The sequence below is a fragment of the Selaginella moellendorffii genome, unplaced genomic scaffold, assembly GCF_000143415.4.
Source record: "Selaginella moellendorffii unplaced genomic scaffold, v1.0 SELMOscaffold_60, whole genome shotgun sequence".
Lineage (NCBI taxonomy): Eukaryota > Viridiplantae > Streptophyta > Lycopodiopsida > Selaginellales > Selaginellaceae > Selaginella > Selaginella moellendorffii.
Window position 1 is genome coordinate 419,598 of NW_003314321.1, and position 20,341 is coordinate 439,938.

General features: G+C 44.0%; 5 protein-coding genes across 6 annotated transcripts; 4 read left to right on the forward strand and 1 right to left on the reverse strand.

The window, feature by feature from the left end:
- The first annotated feature begins 460 nt into the window (after positions 1-460).
- Positions 461-3,326, forward strand: LOC9644324 (probable inactive receptor kinase At2g26730). Its single transcript, XM_024689103.1, has 4 exons — positions 461-678; positions 752-804; positions 882-2,238; positions 2,304-3,326. The coding sequence occupies exons 3-4, from the start codon at positions 939-941 to the stop codon at positions 3,023-3,025; spliced, it is 2,022 nt and encodes a 673-aa protein (XP_024544871.1). The 5' UTR covers positions 461-678; positions 752-804; positions 882-938; the 3' UTR covers positions 3,026-3,326.
- LOC9644325 (lipid phosphate phosphatase epsilon 1, chloroplastic) lies at positions 3,232-6,490 on the forward strand. The gene is made up of 2 exons (XM_002983829.2): positions 3,232-3,923; positions 6,208-6,490. The coding sequence occupies exons 1-2, from the start codon at positions 3,474-3,476 to the stop codon at positions 6,295-6,297; spliced, it is 540 nt and encodes a 179-aa protein (XP_002983875.2). The 5' UTR covers positions 3,232-3,473; the 3' UTR covers positions 6,298-6,490.
- Positions 6,491-14,390: 7,900 nt separating this feature from the next.
- On the forward strand, positions 14,391-15,938 carry LOC9644326 (pentatricopeptide repeat-containing protein At5g02860). Of its 2 annotated transcripts, none has more exons than XM_024689185.1 (3): positions 14,391-14,427; positions 14,476-15,716; positions 15,768-15,938. In XM_024689185.1, the coding sequence occupies exons 1-3, from the start codon at positions 14,393-14,395 to the stop codon at positions 15,776-15,778; spliced, it is 1,287 nt and encodes a 428-aa protein (XP_024544953.1). In that variant the 5' UTR covers positions 14,391-14,392; the 3' UTR covers positions 15,779-15,938. The 2 variants fall into 2 exon arrangements, with proteins under 2 accessions (XP_024544953.1, XP_002983876.2); XM_002983830.2 differs by having other exon boundaries at positions 14,479-15,716.
- A 114-nt stretch (positions 15,939-16,052) lies between these two features.
- On the reverse strand, positions 16,053-17,710 carry LOC9644327 (cell division control protein 2 homolog). The gene is made up of 8 exons (XM_002983964.2): positions 17,563-17,710; positions 17,297-17,481; positions 17,115-17,235; positions 16,846-17,019; positions 16,602-16,765; positions 16,444-16,531; positions 16,323-16,376; positions 16,053-16,256 (listed from the first exon to the last, which is right to left on the reverse strand). Exons 1-8 carry the CDS (start codon positions 17,569-17,571, stop codon positions 16,125-16,127), a joined length of 927 nt encoding a protein of 308 aa, XP_002984010.1. The 5' UTR covers positions 17,572-17,710; the 3' UTR covers positions 16,053-16,124.
- A 71-nt stretch (positions 17,711-17,781) lies between these two features.
- On the forward strand, positions 17,782-20,249 carry LOC9644667 (renalase). Its single transcript, XM_024689184.1, has 9 exons — positions 17,782-18,531; positions 18,594-18,866; positions 18,928-19,054; positions 19,105-19,166; positions 19,210-19,428; positions 19,485-19,606; positions 19,666-19,804; positions 19,859-20,082; positions 20,133-20,249. The coding sequence occupies exons 1-8, from the start codon at positions 17,803-17,805 to the stop codon at positions 20,051-20,053; spliced, it is 1,866 nt and encodes a 621-aa protein (XP_024544952.1). The 5' UTR covers positions 17,782-17,802; the 3' UTR covers positions 20,054-20,082; positions 20,133-20,249.
- The last annotated feature ends 92 nt before the right edge of the window (positions 20,250-20,341 follow it).

Below are 20,341 nucleotides of genomic sequence, written 5' to 3' on the forward strand. Positions count from 1 at the left end.
GCCCCACCAGTTTAATTAGCGCCATTTAGTGCGCGCAATTAGGACTAAAACACGATGGGAATATCCATGTATTAAAGGGAGTCTGTTGTGGGGCTTTCAATGTCTCATTTAAAGAACCACAATCCTCATGGACATGACAAGATGTTTGAATGGGACATGGGACCTACCCCAGCCATCATACATGCATGTGTGCATGGGGGTCATGGATGGCATACCTGGCCAGCCTGGATGGCATTGACATTCCGTTGCCGGGTAAAAGCCTGACATACATATTCCTCGCGCCACATGGACGGCGGAGATGCCGTGGCGGCATCCACGCATGCAATGGTGCCATGATGGGGTGTACATGACGTGGCTCCCACCGATCGCCCGTTGATGCAGCCGGCGAGGAGTTAGGTGGTGTAAAAAGGGTGAAAGGAGGCTATTTTAACCTGCCAGCGTGGCGTCCTAGCTGGCAGGGCTGGGTCGCGTTCACACGAGGAGGGCTTCCAGCAATCCAGTTTTAACACTGCGGCTTGGAGGAGCTCGAGGTTTTTGCGAGCCGCGCGTATTGCTCGTGCTTGGCTATGGCGCCCTTGGCTTGCGTGTGGACGAGCGTGCTAGGGATTCGCGGCAGGAGCCGGAGCGCATGGAATCGGAGGAGCTGAGCGCTGGATCTGTCGAAATTTCCAGGAGAAGGTACTAGATCTGAGCATTCGAGTGAAAATTTGCAATGCGGTTGTGTCTCAAGAGTGATTTCTCGTCTTGCCAGGGACAAGTGGAAGGGGGATTGCGCGCTACAGCAGAGAAATATCATCGAGCACGGTGAGCCCAGCAGTAAAATCTCACTGCGCTGTGGAAGATGCGAGCTCACGAACCTACATTGCGACCTCTTCTTGCAGGAAAGCCAATGGCTGAGGTGATGTGAGGTCACTCACACACAGTCCATAGGTAGCGCCATGGAAAGATCCAACGGAACAACAGGCCATGGCTACCTCTTTGCAATGCTGCTGGCCTGTGGAGCACTCCTTATGCTACTGGAGATCGCCAGCGCCGACGACGTTTCCTCGCTACTGGCCTTCAGGAGTGCTGTGGATCCGGGCAACCAGCTGAGGAGCTGGAACAGGAACACGAATGTGTGCCAGTGGACAGGGATCAAATGCTCGAATGGCACCACAGGTCGGGTGAGAGAGCTGCGAGTTCCTGGATCCAGCCTCTCTGGGACGATTCCAAATGGATCAATTGGTGGCGTGGAGGAGCTCCGGGTGATAAGTCTCAGGATGAACAGGCTCTCCGGTCCATTCCCCGCGGATTTTCTCAGGCTGAGGCAGCTCAGGAGCATGTTTCTCCAGAACAACAACTTTTCGGGGCCACTCCCCAGGGATTTCTCGGTGTGGCCTAGCTTAGTGAGATTGGACGTGGCCTTCAACCATTTCGACGGGCAGATACCAGTGTCACTAAACAACCTCAGTCGGCTGGCGACTCTCTACGCGCAGAACAATTCTTTTACGGGTGGTCTCGCCGGTCTCAACTTGCCCAGGCTCAAGCAATTCAGCGTCGCAAACAACCAGCTCAATGGTAGCGTTCCTGCCGCTTTGCAAGCCTTTGGAAGCGATGCATTTGGTGGTAACCAGATTTGTGGGCCTCCGCTGGCCGAGGATTGTGTTTCCTCGGCGCCACCTTCGCCAGCCCCGTCTTCAACTTCTCCAACAACGACGAACACGCCGGGAAGGAAGCACAAGAAGGGCCTTAGCACTGGTGCGATCGTCGGGATCGTCGTGGGAAGTGTAGTCGGCGCATTGCTGCTACTGCTTCTACTCTTCTTCCTGTGCTGCAGAAGGAAGGGTGGCTCTCCCAAGGCTGCTGACAGATCTATCGAAGCCAAGGGTGAGGAGGTGAAGGATCCGGATCGTTCGGTTTTCGCACAGGGTGAACCGGAGAAGAGCAAGCTGATCTTCTCCGAGGGCGCACCTTACAAGTTCGACTTGGAAGATCTCCTGCGTGCTTCTGCCGAGGTCTTGGGTAAAGGAAGCGTTGGTACAGCTTACAAGGCAGTGCTGGAAGATGGATCGGTCGTTGCGGTGAAGAGGTTGAAGGACGTTTCAATTTCGGGCAGGGAATTCGAGCAGCAGATCCAGACGATTGGCAGGCTTCAGCATCCGAATCTGGTGCCACTCCGAGCGTATTATTTTTCAAAGGATGAAAAGCTACTGGTCTACGACTACATGCCAATGGGGAGTTTGTCTGCTCTTCTACACGGTACGTGAATCCACTGTTGATGTTGTTTTGTTTTCTTAACTCCCATTTCCACACACATGGAACAGGAAGTCGTGGAGCTGGACGTACTCCATTGGACTGGGTCTCGCGCGTCCGCATCGCCCTGGGAGCAGCACGCGGGATCACGTACCTCCACGAGCAGGGTGGCAGCAACTTCGTCCACGGAAATATCAAGTCTTCCAACATCCTCCTCAAGAAGAACTACGATGCTGCCGTGTCCGACTTCGGCCTTGCGCAGCTATTCAACTCCAGCTCCGCGGCCTCGAGAATCGTGGGCTACAGAGCCCCCGAAGTTGCCGAGACGAGGAAGTCGACGCAGCGCTCCGACGTCTACAGCTTCGGGGTGCTCCTCCTGGAACTGCTGACCGGCAAGGCTCCCACGCAGGCCTCCCTCAACGACGAGGGGATCGACTTGCCGCGCTGGGTCCAGTCGGTGGTGCGCGAGGAATGGACCGCCGAGGTGTTCGACTTGGAGCTAATGCGGTACCAGAACATCGAGGAGGAGATGGTCCAGTTGCTCCAGGTGGCGATGGCGTGCGTGGCGACATCGCCGGACCAGCGTCCCAAGATGAAGGACGTGGTGAGAATGATCGAGGACATCAGGGCCGTGGACACGGACGACGGCTCCAGATTGCCGTCTGATAAATCCGAGGAGAAGTCCAATGGCCACACTTCTCCATACTCGCACACGCCAGGATCGGACGCCTCGCAGGATACTCCGCCCAAGCAGCAGCCACTGCCGCCACAGCAACAACAGCAACAGCCTTAGAGCAGCAAGAAAGATCAAAGGGAGGTACTTTATTTTCTCTCATCATCCATCCATCCAGGAACCAGGAAGAACATCCCCAGCAGGAAGAACATCAGGAGCAGCAGGAGCAGCAGCAGCAGCTTGGATTGTAACAGAAACAAAATTCAGCAGCTGCAGCAGCAGCAGCAGGAGGAGGTATTAAAAGTTTTCATTTTCATTTTGGCTCTTTTTCTTTTTCTCTTTCGCCCTCCATCTTTTTGTGTGTATTCTTTCATTGAGTGAGTTCCACTTTGTGCAAAATAAGCTATTTATAATTCCTTCACATTTGATTAATAACCACTGTTTCTTCTATCAGCAGAGAAAGAAGAATTTTCCTTGTGCAATAAATGCTAATCTAATACTAATCATAGTTAATAATAGTGCTCTGTTTCTAGGGTTCCAAGAACTCGGGCAGTCCTGCTTAGCTAGAATGTGTGCCCTAGAATCATCCATGTCTCCTTCCACTAGTGTCTTTGATCAATTGGCCAACAAGGCGACCAAATGGGGAGTGACGGGCTTGGCTGCCGCGGTGGTGCTATGGCGCCACGATCCCGCGGCGATGTGGGCGGTCACTGGCGCGATCGTCAACAGCGCCAACGCCAAATTCCTCAAGCAATGCATCAACCAGCAGCGTCCAGCCACTGCGGTGCTCAAGACTGATGCAGGAATGCCCTCCACCCACGCCCAATCTCTCGGCTACCTCTCCACCTACGCGGCAATTGGGATCGCGGGATGGAACGGACTAAATCTCGTCTCCCTGGGGCTGTGTGCCATTGTTCTTGGCTGCGCCGTCTACCTCGCGTACCTTAGGGTTTGCACGGGATTGCACAGTGGAGCCCAGGTGGTGATAGGGGCTGCTATCGGGAGCTCCAGCGCGCTGGTGTGGAGCTGGATATGGAAGGCTGTAGTGGCGCGATACATGGTTGAGATGCCATGGATATCTATGGCTGTGTGGATCGCATTCCTCGTCACGGTGAGTTCGTTCGTGGCATTTGTAGTGAAAAATTGGAGAATTGGAGATGCCTAAACAACTTTTTCCTGGTCCTAAAGATAATTTGAATTCTTAACTTAAAATTTAATCAGAACATTGAAATAGTATTTGAGAAATTCAATATTACAAACTAAAGCAGTGTAAAAATAAAATTGAACAAGATAAATAGATGTTTATAAAAGCCATGGGAACCTACATGCACTCACACTTCAAATCTAAGAACTTTGAGGGGAAGTTGTGGAAGTAGTGTAATTTTAAATATAATAAAGAGTATTTAAATATTATTATTTAGTTTAACAACTTATAGAGTTTTATATATTGTGAGATCATAGTTTTTACATCGAGGGTAGGAGAATAAAGTTCAAATATGTAAGGCATAAAGGAATTTAATAAACAAATGGATCACAAAGTCATCAATGCGTTATATTATAATTCATCTTTCTTAGGTGGGTGTTATTAGACTTGTAAATAGCTAATGACTGAATCATAATTTACCAATATTATAATAAGAAATATAAAAATTAATAGTTTAAATTTAATACATGATGACAGAAAAGGTTAAAATTGAAGTACAACAATAAATTAAGGGTCATAGGCACATAGTTATTATTTTTTCTTTATTAAATATTTAATTATTAGGAGATGTTATTTCATTTTTAAATACCTATAAATAATATGATTTACAAATGGAAAACCAAATAATGTTTTCCAGATTTAGTTTTATTAATATATTGTTTCTGATTTCCTTTTTATGCATATATTCTGAAGGTATGATTGAGTATATAGGAAAAGAGGGTGTCATACCTGTAGGTGGTCCTCGTGATGTTATTATGTCTACCCTTGATGAAGTTATGAATCGTATCAACTCAGATTATAGTTATTCTTATGGACAAGCTTTTGCCCTTTTTAATGTGATTGGGTCATTTAGGGTGTTAGTAAGTGCCTGGTTATTAAGTCCTGTAAATGATCAAGGCTATTGTAGTGGTCAATATGATAAATTTGCTGGAGCTTCTGGTGATGATTTTAAAAATGGTTTATGGCCTATTTACCATGTACTCAAAGATGTAAGCACATGGAAGGGGTATGATGCTATAGTTATAGTTAATGCAAATTTTATGGTTTTCTATTATTTAAGATATGGTTCAGAAATACCAAACTTAAACATTTTAAAGATTAATGGGTCAGAAACTTCAGATATTATAAATCCCCAGGATTTTTATGATTGTTCAATATCATATACAGGTCTTATTACTGGAGATGATTATAATACATTTGCAGTTATGGAACCAGGTACAACAAAATCATCACCAAATAAACATTATGAATTAATTCTACAACATAATTGTGAGCTTATATTTATGGATGTGATAAACGATGAGATAAAGTTCAAAGCTGGTAATGGTAATGGAGGGCAATATGGTTGTAAATTAAGACTCCAATCAGATGGAAATTTAGTATTATATCAAATAGATGGAACATCAATTTGGAGTGTAAATGAGTATTGTTCTCCATCACCTTGTGAATTAGTATCTGTTTTAGCTATTCAAGATGATGGAAACTTAGTGTTGTATCGTTGTTTGAATGGTCATGTGGCATGGTCTTTATGGTAGAGCACAGATTTATAAGATTCAAAACAATCAATAAAAAAGAGAATGTTTGTGCATTCCTTTAAAATCTAGGGCCATACTGAGCATGGCTTGGTGGAAGAGCTAAATCCTTGCATTCCCCTCCAGTAGTTCGATGGATTCATACTCTCGGAAATCAAGGAGCAGCATTGAGGCTCATCATCCTCAATAGTTAATTATAGACCTCTGTTTCTAAGGTTTGAATTGCATTCCACGCTCTACCCCTAGAATCATCCATGTTCGTCTCCCAGCGTCTTTGATCAATTGGCCAACAAGGTGACCAAAAGGGGAGTGACAGCCGCGGTCACCACGATCCCGCGGCGATGTGGGCGGTCACTGGCGCGATCGATGCATCAACCAGCAGCGTCCAGCCACGGCGGTGCCCTCCACCCACGCCCAATCTCTCGGCGACCTCTCCACCTACGCGGCAATTGGGATTGCAGGATGGAACGAACTAAATCTCGTTTCCCTGGGGCTGTCCCCCATTGGTCTTGGCTGCGCCATAGGGTTTGCACGGGATTGCACAGAGGTGGTGATAGGGCGCGGTGGTGTGGAGCTGGATATGGAAGGCTGTAGTGGCGCGATACACGGTTAGAAATTCGAAATATTCCAGGCGCTGTCGCAGCAGGGCGCGGTGATCTTCCGCTGTTGCCGTGCGTGCATCCAAGCGGTAACTAGCTTGAATGTGGATCGCATTCCTCGTTGCGGCGAGCTCGTTCGTGGCATTTGTAGTGAAAAATTGGAGAATTGGAAAGGCCTAAACCTTTTTCTTGATTATTATTTATCGTTCTTCAAATACTAATGATTTTGTGATGGAAATTTCCATCTCCACATTCCTACTCCACACTACTACTCCAGATCTAAAACTTTTCTAGCATCTCCACTCCAGACTAGTCTTTATCAGCCAAACAGCTTCTTTCAATTTTATTCTTTACTTCTAAAAAGTTTATATTGAAACATTCAAAGAACTGAAAAAATAATTGACAACATTCTTAATTTAAAATTTAATTATAATATAAAATTTTGTGAGATCCAAGTGTATAGTGGATTGGTTTTAATCCAGACCTCTCACTCCTATATATAAACTAGGGTTTTTGTGTTAATTAATATGCACATTTTTTATATTCCCTTTTTATATTCCAAACACTCATATTGGTGGAAATGAAAAACAATAAATGAGGGGCACCTTTCATTATCTCTGAGGAGTGCTTGGATTTAGAATTTTAGTTTACATTTAACTTTTGCATCGTTTAGATCTAATTTTTTCCATTTCCTTTCTTTTATTCTTTCCTTTTAGGATTTTGGTTTAGATTTAGCTTTTCCATTGTCTAGATCTTCTATTCCTTCTAGTTTTTTCTCATTTCTCTTTTTTTGTTTTTTCCTTTTCATTCATTTTCATGGCAGAGCAATAGTCTCATCCTTTGACTCTGGAGCAATATTTCTTTTTCATTCATCTTTATGGCAGAGTAATAGTCTCCTCCTCTGACTCTGGAGCAATAGTTGGTGCAATTACTTGATGCCATGCGATTGCAATTGAACAACTAAACTCAATTGATGGCAACATTCACAGTATGCAGTACAGCTCCTCCTGCTCTTGGTGCCAATCCTTGTGTTCAGCTAAAGTTCTTTTATGGGAATCCTGGGGATGATCTGGATTATTGGTTCGATCCCTTCATGGTGATTGCCACATATCATTTTTGGGATGATGTTTGACATTTGCATGAGTTTCCTACATGTCTCCAAAGAATGGCATTGTAGTGGTTGAGTACAGCCATTCATGGGGATTTGAGTGTTCTTCTGGACATCTTTAAACGTGCATTCAAACAAGCCACAATTGTGATGATGCTTTCCAGCAATTGTATCGTCTTCATCAAGGGCCATTTGAGTTAGTAATGCAATTTGGCATTTGTTTCTAAAGCCTCTTGCTTTGTGCGAAGCCAAATATGTCGGAGCGAATCAAGTTAGGAATGTTGTGGCTAGCACTTTGTCAATATCTTGTTGGACTTGTGCATGCACTTGCTTCAGCCACCCTTGACAATGCTCTTCGCTTGGCACAACGTTATGAGACATCGCCTTTTCCAGTTCTCACTACAGGTCTTTCCGCTCCACTTTCTGTGGGCGATGGTCCTGTTCTAATGGAGGTTGATGCTGTTGCTGCTCGAGTCCAAGGATAAGGGCAAGGACGTGGTCATAGCCTTGATGTTCATTGTTGGGCGTGTGATGAAGTTGGTCATACTTATCAACGTTGTCAGCATTTTCCAGATTGGCGACCTCCATTTACTAAGTGGAGACCTTGGCGTCAACAACGTCTTGTTAGTGCTGCTACAATGGAAAGTCTGGACACCGAGATGCATCTGGGAAATAAAGAGTCACGTGAGTAATGGAGGGACCTTGCACAAATAAGTCAGTGATCCTTCCATCTTTCTTTCGATAGTATCATTAAGGGGTTCACTTGGCACTAGTTCATCCAATGTTTACTTTCCAAGCTCATTTTTATAAAAAGAGGTTTCCTATTATTCTCTCTATGTTGGTTGATACAAGTTCGAGTTTATCTTCTATTGCTCAACCTGTTGCCATGCATTGCCATCTACACTTGCGTTGTGCAGCGGAACTAATTTTCATTCTTTATGGCAACGGTTGTACACATGCATGTGCATGGGATGAGGCGGACTTGGTTGTGCATGTGGGTGATTTTGAGCTTGAGTTGCAGTCATTGTGGGTGGTGCTGAGTCAAACTTTCAACCTCATTCTTGGTATAGATTGGTTGTAGCGCAATCATGCCAAGTGTGACTTTGAGGCTTCTCCCCCTTGTCTCATATTTGCTTATATTTTATTCATTCCTTTCACTTCTATATTTCTTCGTCCCTTTATTTCTACCTTTACTTCCATTACTTTGTAACCCTATTATTTCCTCCTATGTTTCCATCTTGTTCTACTCTTCCCTTTTCCGATCCCTCCAACAATCTTTGTACTACAATGGTTGACTGGCTCATGAAGGAGTATTGTAATCTCTTTGAATTTGACTTATCGTCTAGAGCCAAGATTGCCACACGTCATCGAATTCCAACCAGGAATGCTCGTCCAATCAAGGTTCCTATTTGTTGTCGGTCACCCAAAAAGATCAAGATTTTACGTGCAAACATCAAGGAGATATTGGAGAAGGGTGTTATTCAAAAGTCATGGAGTCCTTGGGCATGTGAACCTCATCTGTAATGAAGCCTAATAGGAGTATTCGTTTCTGCATCGACTATCGTCCGTTAAATGAAGTGACAATCCCGGATGTGTACCCTCTTCCTCACACTGCTGATCTTGGATCGTTTGCGGCGAAGTCATTGGTTCACTAAGTTAGATCTTGCTTTTGGGTACTGGTAAGTACCGATGGCCGAAGAAAATATTCCTAAGACTACTTTTTGTACACTATTTGGTTTTTACGAATTTTTGGTGATGCCTTTGGTTTAAACAATGCTTTAGCAATTTTTCAATGAATGATGGACGAGGTTCTTTGCGATGTGCCAAAGGTGACTACTAACTTCATTAATGATATCTTGATCCACTCAAAGGGGACATGAGAAGACTACGTTTGTGATGTTTGTAAAGTGTTAGATCGGTTATGGGATGTTGATTTAAAGCTGAAGCGGTCAAAGTGCATGTTTAGGTCCAAGGACACAACTTATCTGTAAGCTCCTGAGTTTGGACATGTTTAGGTCCAAGGACACAACTTATCTGTAAGCTCCTGAGTTTGGACTTCCCGGGAGGTCACCCAGCTCAGTACTATTCAAACCCAAAGACACTTAACCCCAAATATCCCAAGATCCTTAATCGATTAGAACACTATTATTCATGGGCCATTTTCTTCTATATTTGAACCCTATGGATCGTTTTTCAAGTTGTTCCCTTTAGTTGCTTACAATCCACCATTGGGAAAGCCCTGCTCTCTTAACACCCTACTCTTCGGGTCAAGCCCAGTGGGAGCAAACTAGACTAGTTAGATGTCACTTAACATGTGATGTGATTCCCCTAGCCAACCAACAGAGTCAGACCCAAGACCCCTCTGATACCAAATGTAAGCTCCTGAGTTTGGACTTCCCGGGACGTCATCTAGCCTAGTACTATTTAAACCCAAAGACACTTAACCCCAAATATCCCAAGACCTTTAACCGATTAGAAAAGGGGGTGCACTATTATTCATGGGCCCTTTCCCTCTATATTTGAACCCTATGGATTATCTCTCAAGTCATTTCCTTTAGTTGTTTACATTATCTTGGGTATCGTATTTCTTGTAAGGGTTTACAAGTTGATCATGACAAACTTGTGGCTGTTCTAAAGTTTCCTACTCCGAAGTGTGTGAATAATGTGCAACGCTTCTTAAGCAAGGTGCAGTATTTCGATCATTTTGTGAATTATCTTTTTGATTGCACTGCACCATTGCAAGTGTTGCTGAAGTTATCAACGTCATCTTTCATTTGGTCTCCAGATTGTGAGCAAGCGTTCGTGGATTTTAAAGGGCTCTTGATGACTCCTCTGGTTTTGGCATATCCTGACTACACTCGACTTTTTATTTTACGCGTGGATGCTTTTGATATTGATCTTGGAGGTGTGTTGATGCAAGAGAGCCTGAGTGTGCCTGGTCAGCGCCATCCCATTGCATATATAAGTCATACATTACAACCAGCAGAGGTGAACTACTCCACGATAGAGAAGTGTTTAGCAGTAGTCTAGGGTTTCAAAAAACTTCATGCATATCTACATGGTTCTTAGACATTATTTGAAGGTGATCATGCTGCCATTACTTCATTATTGAAGTGAAAGAATTTGATTGGTTATACTGTTCGGTGGGCTTTGAAGCTTTAGATAAATGATTTTGATATTGTTCATCACCCAAAGAGTTTTATATATGATGTTAATGCCCTTTTTTAAGCTCCTCTTCCTTCTCCACTCTCTTCCCATGTTTCTGATGAGTCTGTTGTTCCGGCATCTGTGGATTTTCTAAACAAGGATTCTGTGCCGTCGACGGTTGGTTCAATGTCCACAAGGTGTAAAACAAGATCAATCTTCTCTTGATGAGATTCACGAGGCTCAAAAGCTTGAGCCATGGATTCGAAGGCTTCGAGATGGGTTTGAGAATCTTGCATCACTTGTTGATGACTTGCCATTCCGGCATTTATATTCTTAGTATTGCTTTAAAGACGGCCTTCTTTATTTTGTGGGGACAGATCCTAATGATCCTTTACGGCTGGTGGTGCCTTTCGCCTTTATTCCACGGTTTCTCCATACTTACTATGATTCTTCTGTTCTAGGCGGGTATATAGGATATTGTCGTGTGACTGAGAAGTTGCACAGATCTTTCTATTAACCAAAGATGTGACATGATGTTATCTAGTATATGTATAGCTATGTTTGGTGCCAAGCTTGTAATACTCCCCCTCATGTTGTGGAAGGACAGTTGAAGTCAATTGCAATTTCCCATCTATTTGAGTTGTTAGCATTTGATCTTATAGGACCTTTTCCACGATTAATTGCTGACAATGAATATGTTATTGTTGCTTTTGACTAGTTGACTAGTTGGGCAGAAGTTGATGCTCTTATTAGTGCCTCTGTAACTGATATTGGATACTTCTTCCTCAATCAAGTGGTGTTTCAGCATTCTTGTTCGGAGCAGATTCTTTTGGATAATGGTTCTGCATTTATGGCTGAGGCATATCATGTTTTGACATCTTGGTTAGGGATATGCTACACTTTCACAAGTGCTTATCATCCACAATTAGACGGTTTGGTAGAATGGCTTGTTCGGACATTCAAAGGAATGATGGCGAAGTATGTGAATTTCAACATTTGAATTGGGATGGTTATTTGCTGTCTCTTCGGTATACATATGTCACAAGGGTGCAGAGTTCTATTGATGCTTCACCATATAAACTTTTACATAGTCATGATCCAATATTACCAATAGAGTTGGGTTTACCTTCGCGATTGCCACAAGCTGCTAATGCTAAGTTGTGGGATCAGTATTTAACGAGCATTCTTCCACTTGTCTGAGCAGAATCTACCAAACACTTAGGCTGCATACAAGTGGGATAACAACGGCATTACAACTCCAATCATTATCCACTTGCAAAATACAAAGTGGATGACTTGGTGTTAGTCCATTTTCCCTATCTTACGGTACGTGGTTTATTTAAAGAGCTCTTTGCTCAATGGAAAGGACCGTATCAGGTGTTGTGGCAAGTTGAACTGCAAGTTTATAAAGTTCGGCATGACATTTAACAGGCCGATCCTCTAGAAATTGTGCATGTGCAATAATTGAAACACTTCATACAAAGGGATTAAAAACAACTGAGACCACCTATAGATCCGCTAATGCCTCTTCCTAATGTTCCTCTAGATTCCAGCCCATTTACAAGAGAACCTTAATGGTCTTCCATTATTCCAAGAGCAGGGGATGATATGAGGTCCAAGTGTACAGCCACAATGCCATATATTAATATAAACTAATATTAGCATAGTGGGATTTTGGTAGCATTGGATTGGTTTCAATCCAGACCACTCACTTCTATATATAAGCTAGGGTTTTTGAGTTAATTGATATGCACATTTTCTGTATTCCCTTTCCATATTCCAAGCATTCACACTTCCAAAAGAATAAAGTAAAAGTGAAAAATAAAATTAGACTTAATATTAAACATATTTATGAGTAAAGCAAGTTTCAACTTTTGGCTGTATAAAACTCATTTATAACATAACGATAAGCAAAATCCACTCATTGTTAAAAGAAACAACAAAAATAACTGAAGAAAGACAGAATAAAGGATAAAAATCAATAAAAATAACTGAAGAAAGATAGAAAAAAGGAAAAGAATGATTTTATGTTCAATACTTTAGATTCTAAATATATAATAGGGGTAGGTTGGATGGCTCATAATTGGAGTTTAAATGTTTTAAGATTGTTTTAATGTTGTTATTTATATGCTTTCAGTTTTTATTTATATGCTCAAGAATTTAACTCTATCCCTTCATTTAGTGGTTTAAAGCCTTGAAACTTAAATCCTACTTTATTAATGCCAAAGGTTATACTCCACTTTTTTAGTTATCAAGTATAAGGTCAAAACTATATACGTTATAAAGCTTTGATACAATTGCTATAATTTGCTGATGATAGTGCACTCATAATCAATATCATTAAACATATTAGTAAACTGCTAAACAAAATGATTGAAATATTGGAAAACAAGGTCCAACTCTTTTCAAAAAGGGTAGGGAAACTATAAGCAATCAAAGAAAACAAATTTGAGAGATAATCCATTTAAGTTTAAATATAGAGGAATGGGGTTAAATGTTATTAGGACTTCTCATGAAGTTTAATTCAAAAATTTACATTAGGTATTAGAGGATAATTACATCATAATAATTATATTATATAATTATTATTATTTAGTATATATATACAAAACTTCTTTTAGCTTCAAAAATGTTATAGATTTAAATATGTTAGTAGTTAGTAAGGTATTTATTGTTGATAATTTTTCCCAAATTATATATAGTAAAAGAGGCAGTAATAAATTAAATTTAACAGAAAAGGTTTAAATTGATGTGCACATATTTATTATTTATTATTTATTAATTTAATCAGGAGAATATATGAGAGTTCATTTTTTATATAATCTTGTCACTTTTGATAAATCCATGTTAAAACTAATTTATAATACCTATAAATAATATACATTAAAAATGCAAAACAGAATAATGATTTCCAGATTTCTTTTTATTAATCTATTTCTAATTTCTTTTTTATGCATATATTCTGAATGTATGGTTGAGTATATAGGAAAAGAGGGTGTCATACCTGTAGGTGGTCCTCGTAACATTATTATATCTACCCTTGATGAAGTTATGAATCTTATTAGCTCAGATTATAGTTATTCTTATGGACAAGCTTTTGCCCTTTTTAATGTGATTGGATCATTTAGGGTGTTAGTAAGTGCATGGTTATTAAGTCCTGTAAATGATCAAGGCTATTGTAGTGGTCAATATGATAAATTTGCTGGAGCTTCTGGTGATGATTTTAAAAATGGTTTATGGCCTATTTATCATGTACTCAATGATATAAGCACATGGAAGGGGTATGATGCTATAGTTATAGTTAATGCAAATTTTATGGTTTTCTATTATTTAAGATATGGTTCAGAAATACCAAACTTAAACATTTTAAAGATTAATGGGTCAGAAACTTCAGATATTATAAATCCCCAGGATTTTTATGATTGTTCAATATCATTTACAGGTCTTATTACTGGAGATGATTATAATACATTTGCAGTTATGGAACCAGGCACAACAAAATTTTCACCAAATAAACATTATGAATTAATTCTACTACATAATTGTGAGCTTGTATTTATGGATGTGATTAAAGATGAGGAAAAGTTTAAAGCCGGTAATGGTAATGAAGGGCAATATGGTTGTAAATTAAGACTCCAATCGGATGGAAATTTAGTATTATATAAGAAAGATGGAACATCAAGTTGGAATATAAATAAATATTGTTCTCCATCACCTTGTGAATTAGTATCTGTTTTAGCTATTCAAGATGATGGAAACTTAGTGTTGTATCGTAGTTTGAATGGCCATGTGGCATGGTCTTTATGGTAGAGCACGGATCTCATGTGCATTATAAGATTCAAAATAATACATTACATAATCATTAAAATAGTAAATCTAGGGTTATACTGCCAGGGCATGGCTTGGTGGAAGAGGCCGTGGCGCTTGATCCGGTAAGCGACAGAGCTAAATCTTTGCATTTGAGTGAGAGTGCCCTCCAGCAGTTCGATGGATTCATACTCTCGGAAATCAAGGAGCAGCATTGTCCTTGTCGATCAAACAAGGAGCGCCTTCTCCAGTTCCAGGCCGCATCTTCGAGAGCTGGGAGAAAATCTCCAAGGCAAGGCTTGTGTAGCAAACTCCGCGGCGCTCATCTCGTTTTGCCACAGAGTGGAGGATCTGGACGAGGCCAGACAGCTCCTCGCGCGGAGCAAAGAGCAGGGAGCCAAGCCGGAATTTTCGTGCTACCACACGCTCCTGGATGGATGCTGCAAGTTTGGATCTCCCGACGAGCTTCTCGCCGTGATCAGTGAGATGGACGAGTGTGGGACTCCTCCGGATGCTCGAGCTTACGCTTTTCTCATCGCAAGCTACGCGAAGGCCAGTATGCTCGACAAAGCGTCGGAGATCTTCCAAACTCTCCGGAGAAAGAACGCTGGGATTGAGAGCTCCGTGTACTCGAGCTTGGTTTGGCTCTACTGCCAGGCAGATCGACCGAAGGATGCCGAGGAGTTTCTTAAGGCGATGGAGGAGGATAGGAAAGACGAGGATTGTATCAGCTACAACGTTGTCATCTCGGCGTACCAGAGAATGGGCTGCTACTCCGACGCTACGAGGATTTTCCAGGACATGAAGAAAAAGAAGAAGAAAGAAACTCTCGGCCGGAGCACTTACAAGCTGATGCTCGACGTCTATCTCAAGGCCAGCGATCACGACTCTTTTGACAAGCTCTTCAAGGAAATGCTGGGATCTAAAGTCTCTGGAGAAGCCAGCACTCTGGAAGCCGCTGTGAATCTCTACGCCTCCAGAGACAGCGTCAAGGATGCGGAGTGGCTCTACGAGAATTTGGCTCCCAGTGGAAGCCGCTTGACTGTTCTTGGATACAACAAGCTCTTGGAGCTCTTCCTAGCGGCTGGCAACACAGCGATGGTGGACAGGATCTACCGGGAGATGCCTAGAGTCGTCTCTCCGGATCAAACCACCAGGCGCTTGGTGATGACTGCGTTCTTGCGAGCGCAGAGCTTCCGCGGGGCCGTGGAGCTCCACGAAGAGATCCTGAGAGAAAGCGGCGGCGTCCAACCTCTGCTGGATCCGCAAAGCTTTGCGCTACTCGTCCGAGCTTACGTGAAGATGGAGCGCTTCTTTGAGGCCATGAAGCTGGTGGTTCTCATGCGAAAGGCAGGAATGAAGGTGGACGAGGAGATTTACGAGAAAGTGGTCACTGGGATGGTCTCGGTCCAAGGTAAAGCATTCTTTCTCCTTCTTTTTCTCTGATCTTCTCTAATGGTTCCAGGACGAAGTTGATCCAGGACGAAGGGTTAACTTGTTCTTCAGTTTGGGCATTGCTTACCAAGATCCGTTATGCCTAAGTTGGGCATATTACCAGCCTCGAGATTCTCCTATCTATGAAAAGGAAGTTTAGAGCTGCTCGTGAATTCTAAAGTTATCACTTTAGCTTGATCCATATGCATAGTTTGGACATCTATGTCCCACTTTTTGATTCCCAGCCTCGGGATTCTCTTCGCACTACGAGAACTTCTTTGGCTCTTAAGTAACGAGAATTTTAGAACTCTTGTCGTGCTCGCAACACCATTGTATTAAGAAACAAAAGGAAAAAAAATTCCACCACATCACGAAGCTTTTGGTCATATTAGCACTTACACCCCTTCTGTACAGACACTGTTGATGGATCGACGCCCGCCGATGCTGCATCTTTGAAGTAGTCGTGCTCCAGGGCAGCTCTGGCGGTGATGCGGCTGCTGGGATCCAAGCACAGCATTTTCTAGCGGAAATAACAAAAAGAGTGTTAGCTGATGGATAGATCAAAGCAAAGTTTCTTTTCTCGTACGGAGAGCAAGTCGACTCCTGCGTGCTCCAGGCCTGGGACCAGCGTGGCGAGATCCTGCTCAGGCAGGCTTTAGATTTGCACCGCAAAAGCTTTTGCTTGATATGATTAACAAGACTTTCACCTTTGGAAGCCACTTTGGAAACGCACTCTTAAAATCCGGCAGGGACGTCACACCCGGCCATGTCTCTTCGTTGGGAGTTCCAAGGATACTGCCAAAGCGTCCGGTCAGGCAACAGGGTCTGTACGAGAAAGGAGGAGGAAAAATATGCGACACCATACCGAAAAATCTTAAACAGCTCGTCAATCTCGGAGTCTCCAGGGAAAAGTGGTCGCTGATTGATCATCTCGGCGAAAATGCACCCGACAGACCACATGTCTACGGGAGTAGAATAGTGGCGCGAGCCAAGTAGGATTTCTGGAGCACGGTACCACAAGGTGACAACCTGGGTCGAAGCAAATCATAGAAATACTTAGAAACTACAAGACAGCGAATGACGAGATGAAAGTGTTTTTGGTTGGCTACCTCGTGAGTGAAGGTCCGGACGGGAATTCCGAATGCTCGAGCGAGGCCAAAGTCAGCCAGCTTCAAGGCATTGGTCCGACGATCGATGAGTAGATTTTGTGGCTTCAAGTCGCGGTGAAGAACCCTGTGCGAGTGGCAGTACGCGAGTCCTCGGATCATCTGATATAGAAAGGTCTGCGAGAAAGGAAACCAAAAAAAAAGAAAAAAAGTGTGAGTGAAGGACAAGCACCACACAAGAATGCTGGAGAGATTTTGGGGGCTCACCATACTTTAATCATTCGTGGACTCTTGGCGAAGTCTGGGCTGTTGTCCATATGCTTCTTTAGATCCAAGTCCAGGTACTCAAAGACCAGGTAGAGCTTCTTCTCGCAATGGACCACATCTTGCAATCTGGGCAGCCCAATCGATTCGTTTTAGAAATCCATTCCAGAGAATGGAAGTGGACACGCACCTCACAATGTTGCCGTGCTGCATTTCCTTGAGGAGCGATATTTCGCGGATCGCCGTGCTGGGGACGCCCTCGTCCTCCTGGTCCAGTCGGATCTTCTTGAGCGCAATCGTCTCATTTGTGATGCGATCCCGGGCCTTGTAGACGACGCCGTATGTGCCTTCCCCGATTTTCTCCACCTTCTCATACTACGCGCCGCAAGAAGCGCAAGAACAGTAAGATCAGAGCGGCAAGAACGAGAGAGATCGAAGAATGCGGCTTCGCAGTACCTGTTCCATGAAGATTCCCCGTGGCGGAGACACGAAATCCTGCCTTGGAGCTCGAGAACCCCCCAGAAACGAGGAGCGAAGAAGCCACCAGAGCTAGGCGGCGGCGTCCGCCATGACCATCGCTCTCGAGGGTTCTTCTTCTCTCACTAGGTGTGGCGCGGGAAGTGACGTGGCGGGAGGTGATTGGCATTTGGCTGCCATAGAGATATTTTGTTTTGGTGAAGTTTATTTTAGGGTTTTATGGCGGGTGCTTGCTCCATCGCCGTTGTGGCGGCGCCATCGGCGTCATTGATTCGTCGGCTGGGAGGTAAACCTTTCGGGGAATGTAAGCGCGTGAGAGGATTTCGGGGGCGGATCGTCAGTGTTGGAGCACGGAAGAATGCCGGGGACTTCGATTTCGATGAGATGCCTGTCGTGGAGCAGCGCAAGAATGGGCGGTTCTTCCTGGAGATTGATTCCGAGGATGATCAAGAAGATGATCGACCTAGTAAGCCGGCTCGCAGCAAAGAAGCCGGTGCTGCAGCGTCCAAGAGATTGCGGCCAAGCCGGGAATCCAGTCCGTCTAGACAGGGAGGAGAATCCATGAGGCTTCGCAAGAGGAGTGATTTTGGAGGTGACGATGAGGTGATCCCGGTGCCAAAGAAGGATGTTCCCAGGAAAGATGGTCGGAGTAGAATGGTGGAGACGAGGACGAGAACTTCCTCGACTGGTGAGAGATCGTCCTCAAGTGGTGAAAGATCGTTTTCAAGTGGTGAGAGATCGTCCTCTGTAAGAAAGATGACCGAGGAGACAGCAGAAAGGATTTCTAGCCGCCGGGAAAAAAAGAATCCACCACTTCGGGAACAGGTTTATCTTCCTTCTCTCGTGAAGAAAAATCCACAGGTGGCGATTTTGGGTGGTGGGATGTCGGGCCTTGTGTGTGCTCTTACGCTCGAAGAACGGGGCATTCGATCGACAGTTTTCGACACGGTACGTATGCTATAGTATTTTTCATGTCCATCGAGACTGAAGTTCTTTTCGTTTGAATGAAGGGAAAACATGGACTAGGAGGAAGAATGGGTACTAGAGACATTGTCCATCGTGACGGGAAGCGGCTAGTTTTCGACCATGCGGCGCAGTACTTCACTGTCAAGGATCCAATGTTTCAGAAGCTCGTTGATCAATGGCTGTCAGAGGGAGCGGTTAAAGAATGGGATGGAGTCGTCGGCATGCTACGAGAGGGAGAGTTCAGTCCATTGCCCCACTCCGTGAAGTATGTTGCGACTCATGGCATGCGACTTCTTGCGGATCATATGGTTTCTAAGGTAAGGTAAGGTGAGTACTTACGTCTGTCATGCTTCCGGCTTACGATGTGCATTGGCGCAGGCACGTTTGATCACTATCCAGCATCCATGCTGGATAAGCTCGATGGAAGTAGATAATGGCACCTGGAACCTCAAGGAAAATGACCTCGGGCAGGGACAGTTCGATGCGGTGGTTATCGCACACAATGGTTAGTATTCCAGATCCATCTTCTTCGACTTTAAACTCTTTGCTTCTTAGGAAAATGCGCAAATCGATTATTAGGACCATCGGGTGCTCCTTTAGTTGCAAAACAGATGAAGGTATGTGTAGTAAGCTAAGGTGGTTTCTGAGAGTGGTTTGCAGAGGCTGGAGCTAAGCTCTGTTTGGGCTCTTCTTGCGGCTTTTGACGAGCCTTTACCTGCGCCGGCAGACGGTAGTAAATTGGATGGAGCGTTTGTTGAAGGAATAAACTCACTTTCTTGGATGGGGAACAACAGCCAAAAGCTGTATCTGAATCAGCATCCACATTGTTGGACTTTTTTCAGTACTGCGGCTTATGGGAAAAAGCACAAGGTGCCACAGGTCAGTAGCAGAAATCAGATTATGCAGTTTCTTGAAGCTTCGCTGTTATTTGTCAGGAAAGCATTCCTACGGTAAAAGCCGAGAGAGTGAGACGTGAAGTTCTACGTGGAGTTGAGATGGCCCTTGGCATACCAGAAGGCACTTTGCCTGCGCCATTTTACACTCGTGTCCAACTATGGTAACTCCAAGGTTTTCTATGGGAACACACTTGAACTCACTCCGCTCTTCGCGTTTCAGGGGAGCAGCGCTTCCAACTAATACGCCTGGAGTACCTTGCATTTTCGATGCACATGCAAGAGTTGGCATTTGTGGCGACTGGCTTCTGGGTGCGAGCTTGGAGTCTGCTGCCAGGAGTGGCATGGCACTAGCTCATCATGTAAGTCTGTTCGTTTTCTCTCATTCTTGTATCAACCTGTTTATCTTTCATCAGATTGCTGATTACTGTGAAAAGTCGCGAGACGGCTACGTCGAGGACAGCAGGGCAAGCCTGGAGAAATTTAGTATAGGACTAGACATGCCACTCTCAGCACTGGAAAGCCATGACATCGGGGAATTTCCAGGAGCTACAACTCCACGGCAGCAGCAAATCTCCGGCAGAGCACTGGCAGTGGCCAGGGCTGAGTGAACTTGTGGAGAGTAGTCTGGACAATTTTGGTGAGTTTTTCATGAGTTTTGACAGAATCCATGATCATGATTTCATACAGGTAAGATCCCCTTGGCCACGTCTGCTGCCAAGTCACTTTCTGTGACATGTCACTTATCTCGTCAGTAAGAGATAGCAGTGGTCGCAAGGACTGTGCGGCGCCATTTCTTTCGTTTCCTATCCTGCTGCTTCACCTCTTCAGCTGAAACTTTCCATTTTACTCACCCTCCAGCAGTTAGGCACTGCTTCGAAGATATAACGCGCGGTCCA

Bases quoted from the DNA above. Each gene is read 5' to 3' on its own strand.
- LOC9644324 (XM_024689103.1), top strand. From the start codon at position 939: ATGGAAAGATCCAACGGAACAACAGGCCATGGCTACCTCTTTGCAATG. The intron at 2,239-2,303 runs GTACGTGAATCC...CACATGGAACAG, and splicing joins TTTGTCTGCTCTTCTACACG to GAAGTCGTGGAGCTGGACGT.
- LOC9644325 (XM_002983829.2), top strand. From the start codon at position 3,474: ATGTGTGCCCTAGAATCATCCATGTCTCCTTCCACTAGTGTCTTTGAT. The intron at 3,924-6,207 runs GTGTGGAGCTGG...TAGGGCGCGGTG, and splicing joins TCGGGAGCTCCAGCGCGCTG to GTGTGGAGCTGGATATGGAA.
- LOC9644326 (XM_024689185.1), top strand. From the start codon at position 14,393: ATGGCTTGGTGGAAGAGGCCGTGGCGCTTGATCCG. The intron at 14,428-14,475 runs GTAAGCGACAGA...AGTGCCCTCCAG, and splicing joins AGGCCGTGGCGCTTGATCCG to CAGTTCGATGGATTCATACT.
- LOC9644327 (XM_002983964.2), bottom strand. The intron at 17,236-17,296 runs GTGCGTGTCCAC...TGGGCTGCCCAG, and splicing joins CAGCACGGCAACATTGTGAG to ATTGCAAGATGTGGTCCATT. The intron at 17,020-17,114 runs GTATGGTGAGCC...CCTTTCTCGCAG, and splicing joins AGAGTCCACGAATGATTAAA to ACCTTTCTATATCAGATGAT.
- LOC9644667 (XM_024689184.1), top strand. From the start codon at position 17,803: ATGGCGGGTGCTTGCTCCATCGCCGTTGTGGCGGCGCCATCGGCGTCA. The intron at 19,055-19,104 runs GTTAGTATTCCA...TTTGCTTCTTAG, and splicing joins GGTGGTTATCGCACACAATG to GAAAATGCGCAAATCGATTA. The intron at 19,607-19,665 runs GTAACTCCAAGG...TTCGCGTTTCAG, and splicing joins TACACTCGTGTCCAACTATG to GGGAGCAGCGCTTCCAACTA.